The following is a 20,126-nucleotide window of genomic DNA, read 5'->3' on the forward strand; positions in this document are numbered from 1 at the left end:
CTGTAAACAGTGCTGGAAATACATAAGCAGGGCAACTGCCTACCTAAGAAACAGTGGATGATCCCAAAAGCCTGCTTGTCAAATACACCTTGTGCAAGTATTAAGAACTGTTTATTTTGGAAATGGTACAAAAGCATCCTGAGATAAAGCAATGTTGCTGATGTGGAAAAAATGGAACATTCCACATTATTCATAGTTGTTCTGCCAGTATGAAAACTGAATTAATGTCCATTCCTGTTCTTGAAAACAGGAATATTTTTTCACATTTTAAGAGGAAAGGGTTGGACTTAAAGACTTTTGGAAATGCTTATATGTGAACACACAGTCACAGACAAATATAGCTTCACCTCTTTTTCATGGGACCAGACTGTGAGTTAAGGGCAATCCAAAGGCTCTCAGATTTGTCAGCTAAATACAGTCCCAAACACACCTACCCATGCAAAATGCCGCATGTATGAGTACTATCTGGCAGGTCTGCAACATCCATGTGCATGGAAAATGGGGAAAAGACGCTCAGCAATTTGTGTTCACTGAACACTCCCTATTCTCCGAGATGTGGACTGACCTCCACTATTACTGAATTCATCATACAAACTCCTACAGAATATGCTTCTAAATTATGGCTTGCATTTTATGTCCCACCCATTACCACTGAGTTAATTACAGTCTGGATTTAAACATTATCATTAGTTACAACATGTAAGATGTGTGAAAGGGAATTAGGCATATATAATGTCAGTTCTCTCTCTCTAAATTGTTTAAATAAGGGAGGAAAAGACAAAGAAATTATATAGTACAGAATGTGGTGTCTACATCATAATTTGATACCTATTGCACGTTTCTGTATTGCTGAGGAAATTCAAAGATGCAGCATTTGTGGCCATAGGACTGGATACTGGGTGCTTTCTGGGATGTAGCCTCCACTAAAATTTGGAATCCTGCTGTGGTTTCAGGCAAGCAGTAGTCACTTCTGGGCCTCAGTCTTGTACTCAAATCACAGACTTACTCATAAAAAGCAACTGCTCACCAAAACTGGCTCCAACATCAAGTGAAGAATGGCTGAGGAAAAGCAGAATTCAATTTCTAGCACTCAGCTAAAGACTTACTGAATTACAATGGGTACTTCTATTATCCCACATTTCATTAAGCCCAGTCTTAAAACACAGCTAACCACACAGAGAAGTGTTCATAATAAAATGTATAATAAATAACTTCAAGACTCTCAGATATTGTAGTGGTGCATTAATGTAACTATTCAAAGAGCACTCAACATGGCTGACTGATCAAATTTCCTAAAAAGCCCCAGAAATAAGAGCATTACTTTATATTTATCTCTATGCATATTAATATAGGAATGTGTTCTTATAGCCAAAATTCTTCTGGACCTTACCTCTGAATTATTCATAAATAAAACATAAACTTTACTATGACTTTAGTTATGTGAAGAGATGAGGAGAAGGAAGCCAGTTATTAAATAGGCTCAAATGATGCCAGTCTTTCGAGTATGTGTCTGAAAATAGCTAGATTGCTGAGGCAGTGAAGTTGCTCTTAATCAACTACACAAAAATATGCATGGAACATCAAGAAAGGATGCTCATGTGCTATCTTTTACTTCTTGCTTAAATGTTTCTTCTGAAAGAGAGGGATTTGATTCAGATTTTTGATGCAGCTTGTTCTGTTGCTAATATACAACTTACTTCTAAGCATCCATTTTAATATTGTTTCAACCTTCTACTTGTACATGTAAAACCCTGAAATCCTAGCTCAAGGATTTGCCAAGCTGGAGTCTAACCTCTTGAAAAATACTTAATATAAATGTCATATAAACCATTATCATTATGAACCGTCTCTACTGTGGTTGATACGGACTATGCTCTACCACCACAAGACTGACATTTTATTTGGTCCACATTCACCAGCTCTTCTGTGTATCTTCTATTAATGCAAACTTATATTTCTACCAGCAGTAAAAATAAAGGATTGAGGCAAGTTTACTTGAATTTTAATAATAGGAGCTATGCAGGTAGATAAAGATGTAAAACATACATAGTACAAGAAAGGTCATAAAATGTCATAGAATACATAATCTTTCAAATTTATAACTCTGTACAGTGCTTCAGTGCTTGGCAATGAACAGAATGTTGAGAAGATCTTGACATTTTAGATACATTTTAAATATACTGCACATATTCTAAATACACTAAACATATTTTAAATATGCCCAGGACCACTGTGAGTTTCAGTTTCCAAAAGGTTCCGACTCATGAACTAAGTGCATGAGGAAGACCATGTTACATTGGACACGTCCTATTAACCTCAGGGGTTTTGTTAGAATGAAATAAGGCAGAAGAATGACACAGATGATTGCCACGGAGAGGGATTCGACTCTTTCTCTGTGTTACCTAACGGTTTCTACTTTTTTAAAGGCAAACTGATGTAAGAAAAATCAGGTTTCTTGCAAAGATCTCATAATCAAGTGTAAAATGATGCTAACCTTTATGAACAAAAGGAAGATGAAGACAAATAAGTACTTCCAATCAAATTGCATTTGATTTTCTGTGAGACTAGAAACTTCACAGCAGCAGAAAAAAACCCAGACTAAATGAAACCTGCTGCAAAAACCTTAGTTTTGCAGACCTTTAAGAGCTGGCATTGTGTCTGTGCTACATCCCAAAGTACAAACTGACATGCCCTCACCCTTCTTATGACAGGATAGCAAAGTTAAATGACAGAGCCCTAATGGTTCAGTAATGGTCCCACCCCAGTACACTACCTCTGATGATGAGAGAACTGACTAAATAAAAAATGACCTTCCATAGCTGTGGCAATGTAATTTCAGCCCTGGTGGCAATGCACTGGAAACCAAACCTCTTTTCAGTTTCAAACCTCAGCCTTTGAAAATAACATTAAAGGCTCACGTTGAGAGACTGCTTTTTAAACATTTTTTTCAAGGGAGAACTGAAATGTAAGTGTCTCCAGACGGGAAAGCTCCATTTGTGCCTTCTCCTGTGGATAACGGCAGCAGGGAGAAGGGAACTTCAATTCCCTGTCAGCACTCCAAACGGTCATCTAAATGCAAGACTGCAGTGGCCTTCAAAAGTTTTAATTTATAAATAAGGTATCTATTCCTCCATAAATGTCACATTAAAGTATATCACAGAATTCAGCACACCATCTGCCTAGCCATGACTCCAAATGAAAACGTTATTCAAGTTCTTGCCCATATTTTCCATCCAAATATTTGTATAGTTTCAAATAGCCTAAGGAACCTGGTGCCGACGTCATTCTCATTGAAATCAATAAAAGCTCTGCCTCTGGCTTCAACGGGAACGGCCTCAAGCATCCTGTAGCAACATCTTTGAAATACTAAACCAAAACTGCTACAGCTATCGTTGAAGGAAGTAATGTATTTCTATTTCTATTTACCCTGAATGCAGGGTAAATAGAATGCAGGGTAAATAACCACCCTGAATGCACAAGGCACTTTATAAACTCATGTAAAGAAGGTCATAAGGCGGTGGTCACACAGGGCACTAATTTTAGAGCAGTTCTCTTAAACAGCCTATTCAGAAATAGTTGCATTGATGGATTTCCCCATCAGACGAGGTCTGACACAGCAGCTACCGAAATGAACACTGACGCTCAAGTCGCTCACTTGTACTATGTGCATCCCCCGACCACATAATCTGAAGTTTTATTTAAGATAAAATGCCCATGGAAAAGAATAGATGCTGTGACTAGTAATGGCTATACGAACTTTTGTGACAGACTGCAAAACAATGGTGTCCTTCTGTGAAGTGTACCGAGATTACAGACGAAGCATGGAGAATCAGCAGAGCGCGTGGCTGGTGGTCCAGGTCGTTGGAGGGAGGAAAGAGATGCAGCATTGCAGCAAGGGAAATGGTAAGAGAGACTGGTGAGAAGAGGAATCCTGAGGAGGCAGAGATAAGAAAGAGGAGGAAGAAGAAAAATGCAGTGAAGCACAAGAAGAAAGTATGGGAATCACTACTATAGATCAAATAGAATAATCAGAAAGTCAGTAATATACATTGTATTAATTAAACTCTGTCACCATGGCCCTGGACTGCGCATGACCTTCAGATGGAGTTAACAGAAAAACTACATGCACAGTCCTGTATTACATCATTTCTTTATTTTTTTAAAAAGGAACAAATCTGTAAAAAATTCCTTAGCTAGGTATATAACCCTAAATATGTGATGCACACATTGAAGAATGTGTGCATCACATATTTAGGGTTATATACCTAGCTAACCAATTTTTTCAAGCCAATTTCAAGCCAAAAGCAACCTTAAGCTTTATTGAACATTAATAATTAGAATGAAATGAGCACTACAGATGGAATTCATATTGGAAAAGTGAAAACCCTTAATACTAAAAACTACTTGCCTGAGACGGAATTGAGAACATAGTTCTGTAACCACTAGTCTGGTACCTTCTAAAGGTCACTAACAGACAAATAATCATCCCAGACGTTCAGAAAATCATTTTACCATGATATAATAGGCATATACTAAAGGTCATTTGAAACTGAAGTTTCCAGTTGGGCTTCTACTTTGCCATAAAGCAAAACACATTAAAAAAACAAGTGAGCTGGTATGTGGCTGTAGTGCCTGTGAGAATTCTGCTCCACCATCCGCAAGGAACAAAGCTGTTCTCTTTTATTGCTTTTTTCAGTACTTGAGTATCTGCCTTGTAAGAGAAATTGTTTTTGCCTAATGCTATGTCTGGTACTTCAGGTGCGGTCTAGCTAGCTTTTTATAGCATATTCTGGAGTGCTTTTAAATCATCTCCAGGCAGAAACAGATATCAAAAGTGGTAACCTTTTCTGATCTCCCTCACTTACAACCAAGTGGCATTGATGGGACATTAACAGGCTATGCAAACCCAAAAAAAACGTATCCCTTTGCCATAAGGATAGGAGCAGCACTGGCAGACTGTTCTGTTTGCACTTCTTCTCACTGGCGGTGTACGGATGTCTCCCCAAAGAACTGAACAGCCAGTCCAATTTCCAAGCAGCTCGCCGAGGACCTGACCCTGGAGGGCAGCTCCATGCAGCGCCCTCGCCAAAAGCCCCGGACTTCGGCCAACACGCCCCGACGCTCTGCTTTGAGCAAGCCGTCCCGTCTGTTACCAACTGTACGTTAACGTGACGATAGTTTACACTCCTCCTTCCTCGCCTTCTCTCACCAGAGCCTCTTCGCATCCCTCCGCGTCCCTGCCCGCCTCCTCTCCCCCTGCCCGCACCCACCTCCCGCCCGCCCCCGGCCCCTCACCTCCCCGCTCCCCTCCTCTCCCACCGCTTCCCCACGACCGTCCCCGTTCCCCCGCACCCCTCCTCTCCCTCCTGCTCGCCCAAGCCCCCCCCCCGCCCCCCCCGGCCGGGGAGCTCTCCCCTCCGCAGCGATCCCCTCAGGCACACCTCGCCCGGCGCCCCGCGCCCCATCCCCGGGCTCCCGGTTACCTGCCACCGCTCGGGGGGACCGGCCGGAGCCCGCCCCGCCCCCGACCTCCTCTCCACGCAACAAAGGCACCCTTGTCCCTCGCCGCGCCGCGGACCCGCGGGGGGACCCCCGGGGCGGCCCGGGTGGGCGGGGCGGGGCGGGGCGGGCAGCGCGCGGCGGCGCTCTGCGCAGGCGGCGGCGGGGAGAGCGGCCCGCGGCGGCGGCGCGCGAGGAGGGCTGGGGCCGGCGGGGCCGGGGCCGGCGGCGGGGCCGGGCGGGACGGGACTCCCCGTGCGCGGCGGGGACGGAGCGGCTGCGGGGGCTCCCCGGCACCGCCGCGGGCTGGGCTTGGTGCCGGAGCTCCTCCTCGGGCGGCGGGGGTAGCTGGCTGGTAGTTAGTGTCTCGTGCCTCCCCCGTCCCGTCTCCGCACCTCGGTCGCTTTGGCTGGGCTTTTTTTTTTTTTCTTTTTTTCCCTTTTCGCTTGCTTTTGGCAAAGCGGCAGGAGGATGGGGTTCGAGCTGGATCGCTTCAGCGGGGACGTGGATCCCGACTTCAAATGCAATCTGTGCAACAAAGTTTTGGAGGACCCGCTGACCACCCCCTGCGGCCACGTCTTCTGCGCCGGCTGCGTGCTGCCCTGGGTGGTGCAGCAGGGCAGCTGCCCCGTGAACTGCCAGCGCATCTCCACCAAGGAGCTCAACCACGTCCTGCCCCTGAAGAGCCTCATCCTCAAGCTGGACATCAAGTGCGACAACCACGCGCGGGGCTGCGAGGCGGTGGTGCCGCTGCAGCACCTGGGCGAGCACGCCGAGACCTGCGACTTCTCCCCGGCCAAGTGCCGCAACCGCGGCTGCCGCCAGGTGCTCAACCTGCGCGACGTGGAGGCGCACATGCGGGAGCGCTGCGAGGCGCGGCCCGCCGGCCTCTGCGAGCAGGGCTGCGGCTTGATGCTCACCCACGGCGAGCGGCGCGCCGGCGGACACGGCTGCCTGCGCGCCCTGCGCGCCCACGGCGCCGCGCTGCAGGCGCGGGCGGCGGCGCTGGAGAAGGCGCTGAAGAAGGAGGCGCTGCGCGCCGGCAAGCGGGAGCAGTCGCTGCTGTCGCGACTGGCGGCGGCGCAGCTGGAGCTGCAGGTGACGGCGCTGCGATACCAGAAGCGCTTCACGCAGTACAGCGCCCGCCTCGACGCCCTGGCCCGCGCCCGCGCCGCCTCCCCCGGCAAGGTAAGGGCGGGCGCGGCGGCGGCGGGCCCGCGCGGGAGAGGTCGCCCCACTCGCGGGGAGAGGGAGCCGGGGCGCTCCCGGCCCCCGCGCTCCCCAGCGCGCCTCGGCAGCGGTGTCGGGCGGCGGGAAGGGCTCGGAGGGGCGGCCCGGCCGCTCGGGAGGCGGGAGACGCGTTCCCGTGTGTGTCTCGGCGGGTTTCTGCGGAAGGGGGCCACGGCGCCCTCAGCCCTGCGTGGGGGCTCCCCTCCCGGCCGTCCGCGCTGCGGTGTGCCTGCCGGGGGGGCGGCCGCTGTCTGTGGGCGGGAGTTGTCCTGAGGAGCCCGTCCGGCCCCCAAGCCCTTTGAAATACCTGAGCTTTGGCTTTTAATAGCCGTAATGCACCGGTTTCCATATATATGTATGTTTTCTAACGTGACCGTCACTGGTATCTGGACCCCATATGGCAGGCAACTCGCGCATCAAAATACCAAGGTCACGGTATTACTGATTTTTCTTGGTTCTCTCCCCGAAGAAACCTCTAAACAGCGAAATTGGAATTTCCAGGGCTGGAAATGGCATTAAACCGGCAGAAATCGACTCCCAGGAGTAACAGAGAGCGGGGTGAATTGGAAGAGGCTGTTGTGACCCAATGCTTTCCAGACCCTTAGCTCACCTAGCGTCCCAGTATATGGCTTCCTCCAAAATGCAGTCTTTAGGATTCACTATTGCGCAACTCAGACTCCCTGCCAGCTATTTCATGATCTGAAGCCATCATCTTTGTAATGTCCATGTCCACATACAAGACTTCTGCTGTGTACTTGCATTTTTTTCCAGAGTCACACAGGGTTCTTTTAAAGCTCAATTTAGGAGCAGAAAAATTAACTTGACTTCAGCCCCTCAGATTTAGACCATTTATAAAATGACCAGAATCAAAAGCCAGAGCTACAACAATCCCTAAGTTTTAGTTGGAATGAGGCTCCCCAGTGAGGGAAGCCCTAGAAGCCAATTATCTTTTAAATGAAGACATTCAGAGTCCTCCCCGTGACCTGGAATGTGCTACCACAGACACAGCGGTATTAAACTGTTCAAAACTGTCAAACCATCTGTATTCACACCTTTGGTAATGTTGAGGCTCTGAAAGCTGTGTAAAGGAAACAAAACTTCATGTTAGAGTCTCTCTTCTTTTTTTCTTTCTTCTTTCCTTTTTTCTTTTTAGAAATCCAGGGCAAAACAACCCATCATGTTTTGCTAACTCAAAACAGAAAGAATATTTTAATACTAAATGTACTGTTTTAACTTCTGGCAACAGTGCGTGTGGTGCTGGTTAAAATCTTAGTAAAACTATTAAAATAAAATGGGGGTTCACATTCGTGTCAAGAGTCAGGCCAGTTCTCTTCTGTCTCCTCCTTTTCCTACAGCAGCCCCCTGCCCTTTGCAATGGCATGCTGCAGAGCTTTCTGCTCCCGCAGCTTAGCACACAGCTGCCTCTGCTCCCTCTTGCATCGCTGCGGATAGGAAAGCCCTCCATGCAGTCCTGCGGTCGGAAATCATCTCACTGAACCTCTACCTCCTCGTCCCTGATCTGATCCAAACGGCACACCTTTGTTCTCATACTGCCTCTCCTTCTTTTCTTTGTGGCTAGTGTTGATAATGTTAGTTTTGCATTATTCAGCTCTGTAAAACATAGTGAGCTGCTATTAGCATGAAAGGTGCTGCTTCAAGTAGTTGTAAATGTGCATGGTACATAGTTTCCAGCAATACTTTTTATCAAATTTATGGATACAGCTGGCTGAGACAACTGTGCTCGTTTTCAGCCGTATTACAAAAGGCTGTTATAGAGTTTTCTGAAGCAGCGCCTAATCTGAAGAAAGCTGGAAGGTGTCATGTCACCACAGACTTGTGGTCTAGCAGTCAATCAATTGCATGTCTTTCACAGTATTTTGGGCAGCTTTCCAATACTAACAGCTTTAGTCTGCCCAGCTCCCAAAGAAGTACAATCAGGAAACTTGCATCTTTGTGCACTAGAGAGTTTTTTAAAAGACCCATGGTAATCACCTAGTGCAGGGGATGCTTTACCAATTTTGGGCTTTGGCATGCTTCCAAATTTTTACTCTGGGGTTATTTTCTCAGAGATGCTAGCGTGGACTGTGCAGTGCGCGATGCAGATTGTAACACTCAGCAGAGCATACGTACTTGCCTAAGGATTGGGTCCCTGAACACATGGATTACATGTATGATAACGGGGAATAATTGATTTCAATTTCAGAAGCAATTGCATATTCAAAGCATGCAGCACCTTTGCTATCATTATTTAATTGTGATCATTATTCATGTAAGATGTAATTGTTCAGTCTGTGTTAAAACACAAGTAGGCCTAGCACTAACAAACTGGGTTCACAGGTTAGATGTGGCGATTGCAGAACTTACTGTAGGACGTTCTGCTCCTCAGTAGATGAAGAAAAAGGGTCTTCTGACTTCCGTGCCTGATGGTTGCTTGTTGCTACAGATGTAGAACCAATCTAGAATAAATCAGATGACATATCCTCTAGTCAAAACAGAAGAAAAGCCCACATAGGGTTCTGTTTAAATGCTTAGTTAAAGGGGAAATACAATGTTGAGGGACATTAGCCCATCCCTGAAAGACCCAAATTCGTGGGCTTTTGACTGGGGCAAACTTTTTCAGCAGCTTCGGAGACCCAGGTCTGGGTTTGCCTTAGCATAGACTTCCTTTGTGATGCTGAATGAATCACAAAGCTTTCCTGTGCTTCGATCTCCCATTTCTGAAGTGAGTTTTATAACACTGCCATAACTATATTGAGAGAAGACATGCATAAAATACATATTTTATACACACACTCATTTGTAAATATCTCACAATTTTGTAAGTCCCTTAAACAGATAGATGTGCCTTAAGTGACTCCAGTTGTGTTTTCCATGTGTATTCTTTGCCACTGAGGGAGCATTTTAATTTTGCTGTGTATTTACTGGATGTCTGATCTGTGCTTATTCCAAAAGACAAATCTGAAGGTTTATTCAGAGAGTGACTATTTATTCCTTGGTGGGAAGAGGTGAGGCTTATTGTGGACGAGCTTGAGGAGGGAGTGGTAGGGAAGGTGGTGTGTCTCACTCAAAATTAGTATTTCCTTTGATCAGACATGTCAATCCTGAAACATCAAAGTCTAAATAATCAAGAAAAACCTTATACTATTCAAACAACGCTTAATCCTTGCTGAAACATACCACTGTTCACACCTATTGATAAGCTGATGAGGTCGTTCCTTTATGTACACAGCCATCAAAGTCCTTTGGGAAGAAATGAGTAAGGGAGAATCCGAAGCAGTTCATGGTGCTGGCTGCAGCCCGCGGTGGAAGCCCTTCTGCTGTCGTGACAACCAAAGGCAGGGACGGACTTCCAGTAGATGTATCAGACGTACAGAAACCAGTTTATGATCTGGTTTAGGACCTCTGGTTTAATACCTCTGGGGAGGTGGTAACATAAGTTTTAATGCCATAAAAGTCGGATGCAGACCTTTAAAACAAGATGATATTGTTTTCTCAGACTGTCCCCAAGCAGGATCCGCCGGGCTGGTCCTGGCAGCCCTTTCGCCAGTAAACTAGGAGCTGAAGTGCTTCCTGTAACGAAGACAGACCTTCTTAGCCACAGCACTACCAAAGAAATTAGTCTTCCAATATCTAAAGGGAAAGGCAGTCTATTAGCTCCACATTACTCAGCTGGGAAGTACAGTAATTTCAAGAATTACGTTTAAGAGTTCTCTTCAGCTGTGGGAATACAACATGCCAGTAACCATCAGGTCTGCTGCCGAACCAGATGACGGGGCAGGGCTGGATGCTGGCCGCCGCATTTCCACAGTTACCTCACTGTTTAACGATTGTTTCGCTGGAACGCGAGACATGTTAGAGGGGAAAAGAAAGGCAGAGCCCTGGAAAAATCATTTGCATCGTGGCTTCCTTATGAAGCGAAGAAGGTTGTTAAAGAAATTTTTTAGACTTGAGATGTGAATCTGCAAAAGTAACCAAGCGCCAAAGCAACGCGCTGCTGCCTCCCCGGTGCCGGGGCAGTTCCGCACGGATGGTGGGATTAGTGCTCTGCAGTGACGTGTGGGTTGTGCTCTGTAACACAGCTCTGCTGCTGCAGAGAAGATGGAGACAGCGTACAAATCCATCAGAACTGGCTGGAAAGTTTCTTTAACCCCCCCCCCCCCCCCCGGACATTTTTCAGGAATACCTACGAAAAACTTAATTAGCTTTTTTTTCCCCCACAACTTTTGACTCATTCAAACCCATCTGCTTTAATACTTGTTCTGCTAGGTATAAAAGCATCAAATCATAGCCACCTAAGAAGGCTTTAATGAAAACATTCAACTTCAATTACTGAAAGTGTCTTGAGAGCAATGTCGTAATTGTTTCTTGATTGTTCTAATTGATTTGCCGTCTTAAAAAGGCATAATAGGGAAAGTAAACAGTGGCGCTAGCATGTCCTTGTCTTTCAGATCCTGAATCGGTCCCTGAAAGTGGTCCCACAGGACTGGAAATTTGTTCCTTGAAATCCTGTCTGAGGTCTGGGTCTGAAGACTTGCAGGGAAATAGCCTTTACTTCGTTTTTCCGGCCTCTTCTGGCTACCTGATTCTCACTGATGCCGAGTGTAGGCAAATTCAAATAAAATCAGTCAGAGCTTATTCACGTTTCTCTGTATCAGGTCCAAGTCTATATATTATTCGACCTGCAGGAAAGATAATGATCGCGAACTGACAAGAAAATTGTAACCCAAATTTTCAGGTGCAAGCATGCGGTCAGTGGAGCTCTGCCAGTTTACACTGGCAGGGAATGGGGCTTTGTTATCATCCCCAAATCTGTAGAAGTAATTCAGTAATCCAGGATTACTTTGACATTTTTTATGAGTTTAATAGACATTAATATTTGATTGACAACTTCAAATTGACATGTTAGAAGAAAAATGCACAAACTAAAACCATCTGCATCGAATTACAATGTAACTGTTGTAATTTTTGTCATTAATTGGTTATGAAAACCAGACTTGTAAGATAACTTCCTCAAACTTTTTTGTGTTTGTAACTTTTTCACCCTTTGGATAAAACAAAGAAAAACATCTTGGAGGTAGCAAGGTTCATACATATCTGTAGATGCACAACATACCGATCCTATTCTGATTTCTAAAAAAACAAAAATTCATTATTCAAATGGCTTTTTGTAGTGTTCTGCTGTTGTCTGTTGTATAGTTTTGTAGTGTTGTGCTGTAAATAACAGCCACTTGATTGAGATTGAAGTTAGTAAGTTGTGAGGATGTAGTTGTCTTTAACAGTACATCTTACTTTTGTCTTAATGAAAGTTAATAGACGTAAGTAGCATCACTGTGTCATAAAGGACATTTTGTATGAGTTTGTATCTGTAGTGAGGAACAAGCTGGGGTAAGAGGACAGGATAACAGGTCATGTTTACACAGTCCCCCAAATACTACAGGTCCATCCAGTCTATCTTTGTTGTACATTTTTTGTCCAGTCAGAGAGCTGTTCACTGCAGAATTTCATATTTTAGGGAATTAACATAATGATTTCCAATGATGGAAGATTTCTGTTTTGCTAGTGTTAAAATTCCAAAGAAAAAAATGATTCATGGCAGGCCCTGTGAATAGCAATTGGCATCCTAGGCCTTTTGCAGAATTTGTAGCAGTTTTGTTTAATGCTGTTTTCTAAAACTCACCAGAGAATTTCTGTCGTATAACACTTCATGTTTGATACTGTTTAAAACAATGTCATGTAGCTAGCACTAGACAGAAGCAACATAAAATTGCAGTCCTAAGATTCAGTCACCCTCAAGCATTGGAAAAGTCAAGAATTTGACTACTGGAAACATGGAGTATTTTACATAACACATCACATATGATTAGGTCAAGTAGTTGCAGGAACCAGTATTACATATAAATATCTTCTGTTGCTGTTAAGTGTCTCACTGTAGATCTCAATAAAAAATACACATAAATCTTACAGGGTGGGTTTCGCAGAGAAGCGCTGCTGGGGAACGGTGGGGTGGCTGGAGTGTGGAGGCTGGGAGCTGCTGACTTTGCTCCTGCAAAGTTGTTCTAAACGTTCTGCTCTAAATTACATGGGAGAAAAAAATAAGAAATCAACCCAACAAACCTGGATAGAAGTATTACCTACCCTACTTACCAATGCATACAAATGTTTTGAATATGTTTATCTGTTCTTTGTAGGGTGAAGAAACTAAAGCACTGACTCTCGTCCTTCATCGTGACTCTGGCTCTCTTGGATTTAATATTATTGGTGGCCGACCGTGCATGGTATGTTAATTGTTAAAATATGTTTGCCCTTTCCAGTTGGGAAAAGCATGTAGGTCAACACTTAGAGGAAAAATGCTGCTGACAAGCATTTGGTTCTCTTGGGATTCTTTCAGAGCAAATCTTATATTCAGATTTGTGTTGGATGTCTATTAACCACACTGTCTTTTCTCTCACAATGTGCTTATTCTTGCACATCATCACAGCTAGCAACACTAATACTGGTGCAGTGTCACTCCCAAAATGGTGAAACCCGTGGTATCTCTTTCTCAGACCATACTGCTTTGAAGATGTTCTATGAGTTCAGGGCCCACAGCTTTAGGCCCTTTACAGTTCATTAAGAAAATGTTATTTACTCTCCTTTCCACCAGAGAGTAAGCAGCCCTCTGTGCAGGTGAAGGGACATAACTTAAACAACCTACTTTTGAATTCTATGATTTCAGCAGATGTTTCCTGCACCATACACTCACTAATGTATTTTTTCTGGATGCTTGTTGGCTGGAGCTGCTGCATATGACTTTAATTAGATCAAGGAGTGGATTATACCTTGTCCTAGTAATTTAGAAAGTATTCAGAACTACTTCTTGGCTGCTCGGAAATCTGACATTAATCATGATTTATTCCTAGTAAATTCACTTGAAAGTTATTCTTTCTTTACAGTTAGAGTTTTTCAGTTTTCTGAGACATTGTTCTGCACCGGTAGAAGCTTGTGACACAATACACAGGAATACAAAAATACCTTGTTAGATATAAGTTGTTTCTTATGGTTTTATTTTTAAGCCTCCAGAGGAAGAGCTGTGCAACTAAAAATAAAAATGCACTGTTGTCTTATGTTTGATATGCAAGCAAGCTGCTGTTTCACTGGATTTTACTTTAAGAATAATTGTAATGACAATTACTACTGAGCTGGCCTGAGTCAGAGGAAAATTATTATCATGCAACTAATGCACCTAATGGAAGTCCATTCCTGGTTGTTTCATCTTTCAAAACGGGAGTATCGGGTGTTCTCATTAGCACAAAGTAATTCCATATTAAGGCATCAATAAGAATATTTCTTTCAAATTACATACACTGTTGTGACATGGGCAAGTTTTAGCGGAGGGCAAATTAGAGTTAGTTCAAGGTACAATAATATATTTTTCTTTTCATCCTTAAAGGACAATCAAGATGGTTCATCTAGCGAAGGAATTTTTGTATCAAAAATAGTTGATACGGGGCCTGCTGCTAAGGAAGGAGGGCTACAGATTCATGACAGGATTATTGAGGTATGTGAATACACTATCCCGTCTCTTCTAATGGTGTGAGTTCCATCTCAGGTCTTCAAATGGCATGATGTTCAGTGTGGGTTTAGGAGAAACATACCGTGGTAAACACTGTCTAGAAGATGTGTCTGTTAAAATATGCTTGACTTGATTCAGTGCTGACCTTCATGGCTCTAGGTATAGTTCTTACCTAAATATAGACACCAGATTATGGATGGTATGTGCAAGTCCTGACTTTCTGAGGAGCTAGCATCTATCTGGTATGCCATAGATATTTCTTTTTAAAGCTATTGGAAACTTGTAAGTTATTTAGTTAAAACCATATGTGAAATATCTGTGGTGCAAACCATGATTTTATTTTTCTTGGTTTCTAAAACCAAGTTTTGAACAGTTAGAAAAAATTCTGCTCTGCAATTTCTGTATGGTTTATTATAAACCTGTCTAAGTAACTCCCTTAATGTTGTTTGTAAGTTCTTATATTACTCCGATTGCAGTCTGAATTTCTTCTCATTTTGCCAAAGTCTTGACCTCAATAAAAATTCCTTCCTGTGAAAGAGATGGTTGCTTGAAATGTTTCTCACAATTTGCAGTGAGCAAATTTCTTTTTTTGGGGGGCGGGGGGAGAGAAAAAGGTCAGTTTTCATGAAACAAAATGCAGCTGATTGTGAGTCAGTTCCCATTGTTTAGCATTTTACACAGTTAAGAAAAAGTATTCTTCACTGTCTTATTTTTGTAGGCTGGAGAAACTTTGAGAGTCTATTGTTCAGAAAGATAAGTGCGGTGTTTGTTGCCAAGGATATCATGGAACAGCCAGTTTCTCCAAGTAATGGAATTCCATTGCTCTTATGTTTTGCAAATGAGCAATAAACAGCTGTTAAGGATTTTCTGTTGGCAGGGGACAATGTGTATTTGCTATTTTCTGTACTGTTATGGTAAATTGTATTCACAATTTAGTAAGGATATAAAATATTAATTAAGTTTCTTCATATGGGAAAGAATGGAGCCACAGTAGCAGAACTATAAAAAGATAAGAAGCTGAGCTGTGAAATGATCCAGAGTTGCTTAAACTATATATATATGATGTAATATAATTGCGAAAAGGTCTGGACAATTTTGTGAGAACTATGCAATTTTGTTTGAACTGAAAATTTTCCCATAAGCATGTATTTCCCCAAAGCATATTTGAAAAGCTGACATCCGTTTCTGAAGTAGTACATAGTCACATAAACCAAACAACTGTATGAAAACCAAAACTTTGGAAAATCAAATACCCTAAAGTTAGGAAATGTCCTAGTCTCTTTATGCAGGCCCAGTTCAGTCTCCTTGAGTGTAAGTGTGTAACTCAGTCTGTAATTGCAGTCATACGGCATTTGGCTGTAGAAGTCCCCTCGCTGAGGGCACAGGGGACAAGGCAGCTAACCTCCAGGGGCTCTGCAGCGTCTGCTCTCTGTTGCAAGGGACTTCCCTCCTTACTGCCTTTTTTTTTCCCCGCTTTTTTTTTACTCCCTCCTTACTGCTCCATTTCTCCATAAGTTTAGCATTTGGCAATGTTAGCACAGGCCAGGCTAAGCAACTAAATACCATTATGCTGGACGAATCCTGAGAAGAACGCAGAGGAAGACAGGCTGGGTGAGCTTTCCTGCTGTACTTCTTGGCTGTGTCTCCTGCCTGAGTGGAGTTGTGCCTACATGAGCAGTGTTTGTGCAGGGTCTTTTCCACAGTTCAAATTACATTTTCACATAAGAGAAAACCCCAGAATAAAGACACTAGAGCAATTTGTTGTATTTATAACACACCCAAGGGTAGCAGGATCCCATGGGTTGACATGTGTTGACAACTCTTGTTGTGCTGACCACAAACTCATTTTTATATTCACTCTTCTCACCTCTAAATATATACAAAATGCTGATGAAAATTTAGAACATTGTTTCCCGATAGTTGACTTTGGGTGCCTCCACATCAGCATCTGCGTTTGGATGAGGAGTGTCCTGTTGAAGCCAGTCTCTGAATGGTGCCCAGCTAATGTGGTTTGATTCCCATTGTGGAGTAGTCTCCAAGTGGGCTAACGGGATCTTTTTTTAGATAAAATTAATTCATTTAATGCACCCCAGCCACTACAGGCATCCAGTTCACAGAACTAGACTCGAGTGCTCTAATACAGAGCCCTGAAAATACATGTAGTGTGGACATCAGCTCCTGAAAGCAACTGTTTCATTCTCTATTCTGTGCAATGTATATTTAGTGTGCTATATCTAACCCTAGTCTGGGTTAAGGAAAAAAGGGGATACCTCCTGCACTGAGGCGTCTAAGTGAGCTTTATCATACTAATATCCAGTTGTCTTAGATAATTGAAATATCCTGTAAATGATCTAGATGAAAATTAGGTAATGTCCAGTGATAGTGTCCTTCTTGAGGGAAATATTTTTATAACCTTTACACTGCCAAAGTTTCAATTTGGCAGTTTGGCTGAAAAATCATTTACAGATTTAGCTGTAACTGGCAGGACACAGCTGGAGGACTCAGATGAAACTTGGCGTAAAGTAGAGCATCCTAGCGGGTCACACGTGCTTTCAGAAGCATGAAAGATGGTAAAGAAAGATGGTAACTTAACTATCTAGAACTGAATTTAGCTATCTAGAGCTTCTTTGACTTGTTCATTCAATATTAAGGTTTTATGCATCACCAGCATGATTTTAAATATACTCTTTCGCAAAGAACTCTTACTCTAATGTAAGCTGCTGAGCATAATGTATCCAAAATTAATTCCAGCATCCATCACAGAGAATTTACAATGAAGTAAAGCATAAATTATTTTATTTTCTTTTGGAAAATGTTCCTTTGCTGTGGATCTTCTGGTGGAAGCATTCTGGAGCACATATAAAATAAGAGTGTCATTTCTCATTTTCAGAACTGTCACAACATTTCTAATTACTAAGCAGGGATTAGGCAGTGTAAAATATAGACAAGTACTGTTTGTAGCTGATAGCACATGCATTGTTATGTTGGTATTTGCTTGCAGATTCTACCCTGACAAACTGATACTGAGATAAACTGAATTATGTCAGAGATAATTTTTAAACATATTTTCCTTATGTAATTTGGATTTCCTGTCCTACATCTTTTAGGTTAAATGCAAATAATTTAATCAGGTTTAAGAATTGTCTTGAGTTTTCTGTAAAAGCAATATTTTGGCCCTTTGTATATCATTGACATAAGTACTGCCACTGTAAAGTGCATGTTTGTACTGCTAAATGACACACATCAAGATGAATGTTTCATGGTCTGTACTACTCAGTCTTTAAAGCAGCATGTAACAAATACAGAGAAATATCCTTTTTCCCTTGTATTTTGTTTTACAGAATCTGTTAAATAATAATGATATTTAGTGCTTACATAGGCCTATGAAGATCATGTTATGGCTATTAACTGCTTAATAATTCCCCCTCACTGTTTAATAATATTATCCTTATTTTGCAAATGAGTAATTTGAAGTATACAGGGAAATAACTTCTAGAAGTTCTTGTCAAGTTAGGGTTAAAGACTTAGATCTTGGTCTATTTGTAACTGCTCTATGTAAACCAATGCTTCTTACCTATATCTGTTTTCATTTCTTTCACAATTACCTTAGAAGTGAAGAAGTAATGACACTATGAGATTTTCTCAAAAAAACTGCATGTTTTTCATGCAGTTCTGTACTTATACATTCAAAGCAAGCAGCTGATTTAATGCAGTACTAGTGATTTACTGAATTATTGTTAAGACGTTCCATAGCAAATTGCCACGTTAAAAACATCCTGAAGCTATTGATTTTTATGCAAAGGAATTACTGTTCTCATAGATTTCATTTTTGTCAGGGTAACAAAATGGTCCTAATTTCCTCTCTTAACAGAAGTTGGTTCAAGTCCCAGCCATGAATGCCTCCTCTACGCAGCTGCTTGGCATTTCTTAAGACAAAATTAGATTTTCAGAGTTTTTATTTTTAAGCACATCAGCTCTGAAAGATTATAAATTAAATATGGCATTCTCTTCTCACTAATTAGTAAATGTATTTTTGAGCTTCGTGACTGCTTAGAAAGAAGGAGGCTTTTGAAAGGCTGACTGCTTGCCACCTTAAAAAGTTTTAAGCACAATTAGGGTACTGTTGAGGTAGTATAAACTGTCACAGCTCCACTGAAACCTTGAGGATTTATGCCACCTGGGACTCGCCCAGTGTTTCATGCTGCTCACAGGAAGGATCATTAGTTTAGGAGTTGAGAACACATCTTAGTGCATTTGATTGATTTTCCCAAAGCACACTCATTTGCTACAAATTATAGGCTGCTTTTCTATTACGTGGATTTCTTCACAGATTACATATAAGAACAATGAAACTTCCTAGCAAATCTTCTTCTACTGTATACGTACAAGGAAAATTTACAATTTGCTGTGGGTTCCCTGTTCGCCCTCCCTGTAGTACGCGTGCTGTTTGGGCAGAGCCGCTTTCTGCTCGCATGAGGTGGCTAGGTGGCTTTCTGCAAAATTAATTTGGTAGCTGTGTTAACAACGTAGCCTCTGAAAAGTCAAATCAGCGCAGAGAAAGTACCCATGCAGGAACGAGGAGAAAGGATGCGCTGGCCGGCGGATGACATACCTTTCCCTGTCAGGGACACATACATACTAAGAAAGATCCGCTGCTGAGGCAAGGGCAGCTTTAAAATTGAGTGAATGAATAAATGAAGAAACATTTTATGTGGCCTGCTGGTGCGTGATGGGGTCTAGTTTTTCCACAAGACTGAGTCTCCGGGCTGAAAGGGTTCACTGTACTGCCAGTCTGGTTTTCTTGTCAGAATGCAGTTGTCCCTGCCCTGTGCGCCCTGTTCCACTTATCACCGCTCACAGACAGCTCACAGAAGACTTCCACAAATAATCAGTGAATAAAATTATTAACTGAACATGGCCCTCAATTTCTCATTTGCTGGTGAGCACTTTTTAAAATTATGCCAGCTTTAGTAGGATAAACCTAAGCCTCTAGCTACTGGCAGGAAACCTACTGCAAGCACTGCAAGCACTGAACTCCAACAAGCGTATAGGTTAAACAGAATTTTTTCATTGTCATGAATGGAAGAGTTCAGCTCTGCAAACAAGATTTACTGTGCGGCTACATGCACTTAGGAATTAATTTTCTAGGAAGAAAACATTTTCAGACAGTGACTTAAAATTGGCTGTTCAAGTTCCTGCCAGGACACGCGAGCACGTTAGAGTATTTGTGGTGAGCGAACACAACGGGGCAGTGAGTGCAGCTATAGCAGAGTCAGCTTTTTTTAGAGTTTATACTCCTAGAAAACTTTCCAAGCCCTTTGTCCCTATCTGTTAACAGTATCTTACAAAGCAGCATCATGCCTGTGCTAAAACATAGATCCCACAGCTTGGTCAAAAGGGAATAATAATAACCTTAGAGGAAAATGTAAATGGAAACAGGCGGCCTTGGTTATCACTGCATTTTTTCCTCTCATAAATGTATTTGCCTGATTTCATACCAGCGCTACAGTCTAAGCTGCGGCAGGGAGGTGGGGAAGCAAGGGGATGAGCCAGATAGCAAAAAGAGAACAAACCAAAGAGGTACAACAGGATTTTTACACTAAATACTGTACTGTTGTCCTTCCCATGAACCAAAAAGAAAAATAAATTGGGTGGGATGAAAATGTAAGTGTTGCAAACAAAGCAAGCAATGTTGTTTCTAGTATTAAGGATTTAGAGTCTCTGCCTCTTGACTGATAAGTAGGCTGCAGAGCTCAAGTTATAAGCACATTTCATGCTGCAACTTTTGAAAAGGTCCAGCATCAGTTCCTCTCAAATTTCCGCGCCATCTTATTCTTTATACTTT

The 20,126-nt window shown here is 42.7% G+C and overlaps 1 protein-coding gene across 1 annotated transcript in view; it reads left to right on the top strand.

Moving 5' to 3' along the window:
* The first annotated feature begins 5,734 nt into the window (after positions 1-5,734).
* PDZRN3 (PDZ domain containing ring finger 3) overlaps positions 5,735-20,126 on the top strand; it is a 148,372-nt gene continuing 133,980 nt past the window's right edge. The window contains exons 1-3 of the mRNA XM_075514325.1: positions 5,735-6,687; positions 12,918-13,004; positions 14,159-14,266. Coding sequence (XP_075370440.1) covers positions 5,971-6,687; positions 12,918-13,004; positions 14,159-14,266 — 912 coding nt within the window. The 5' untranslated portion in view covers positions 5,735-5,970. The remainder of the gene's footprint in view (positions 6,688-12,917; positions 13,005-14,158; positions 14,267-20,126) is intronic.

Source organism: Mycteria americana, chromosome 11 (genome assembly GCF_035582795.1).
Source record: "Mycteria americana isolate JAX WOST 10 ecotype Jacksonville Zoo and Gardens chromosome 11, USCA_MyAme_1.0, whole genome shotgun sequence".
Lineage (NCBI taxonomy): Eukaryota > Metazoa > Chordata > Aves > Ciconiiformes > Ciconiidae > Mycteria > Mycteria americana.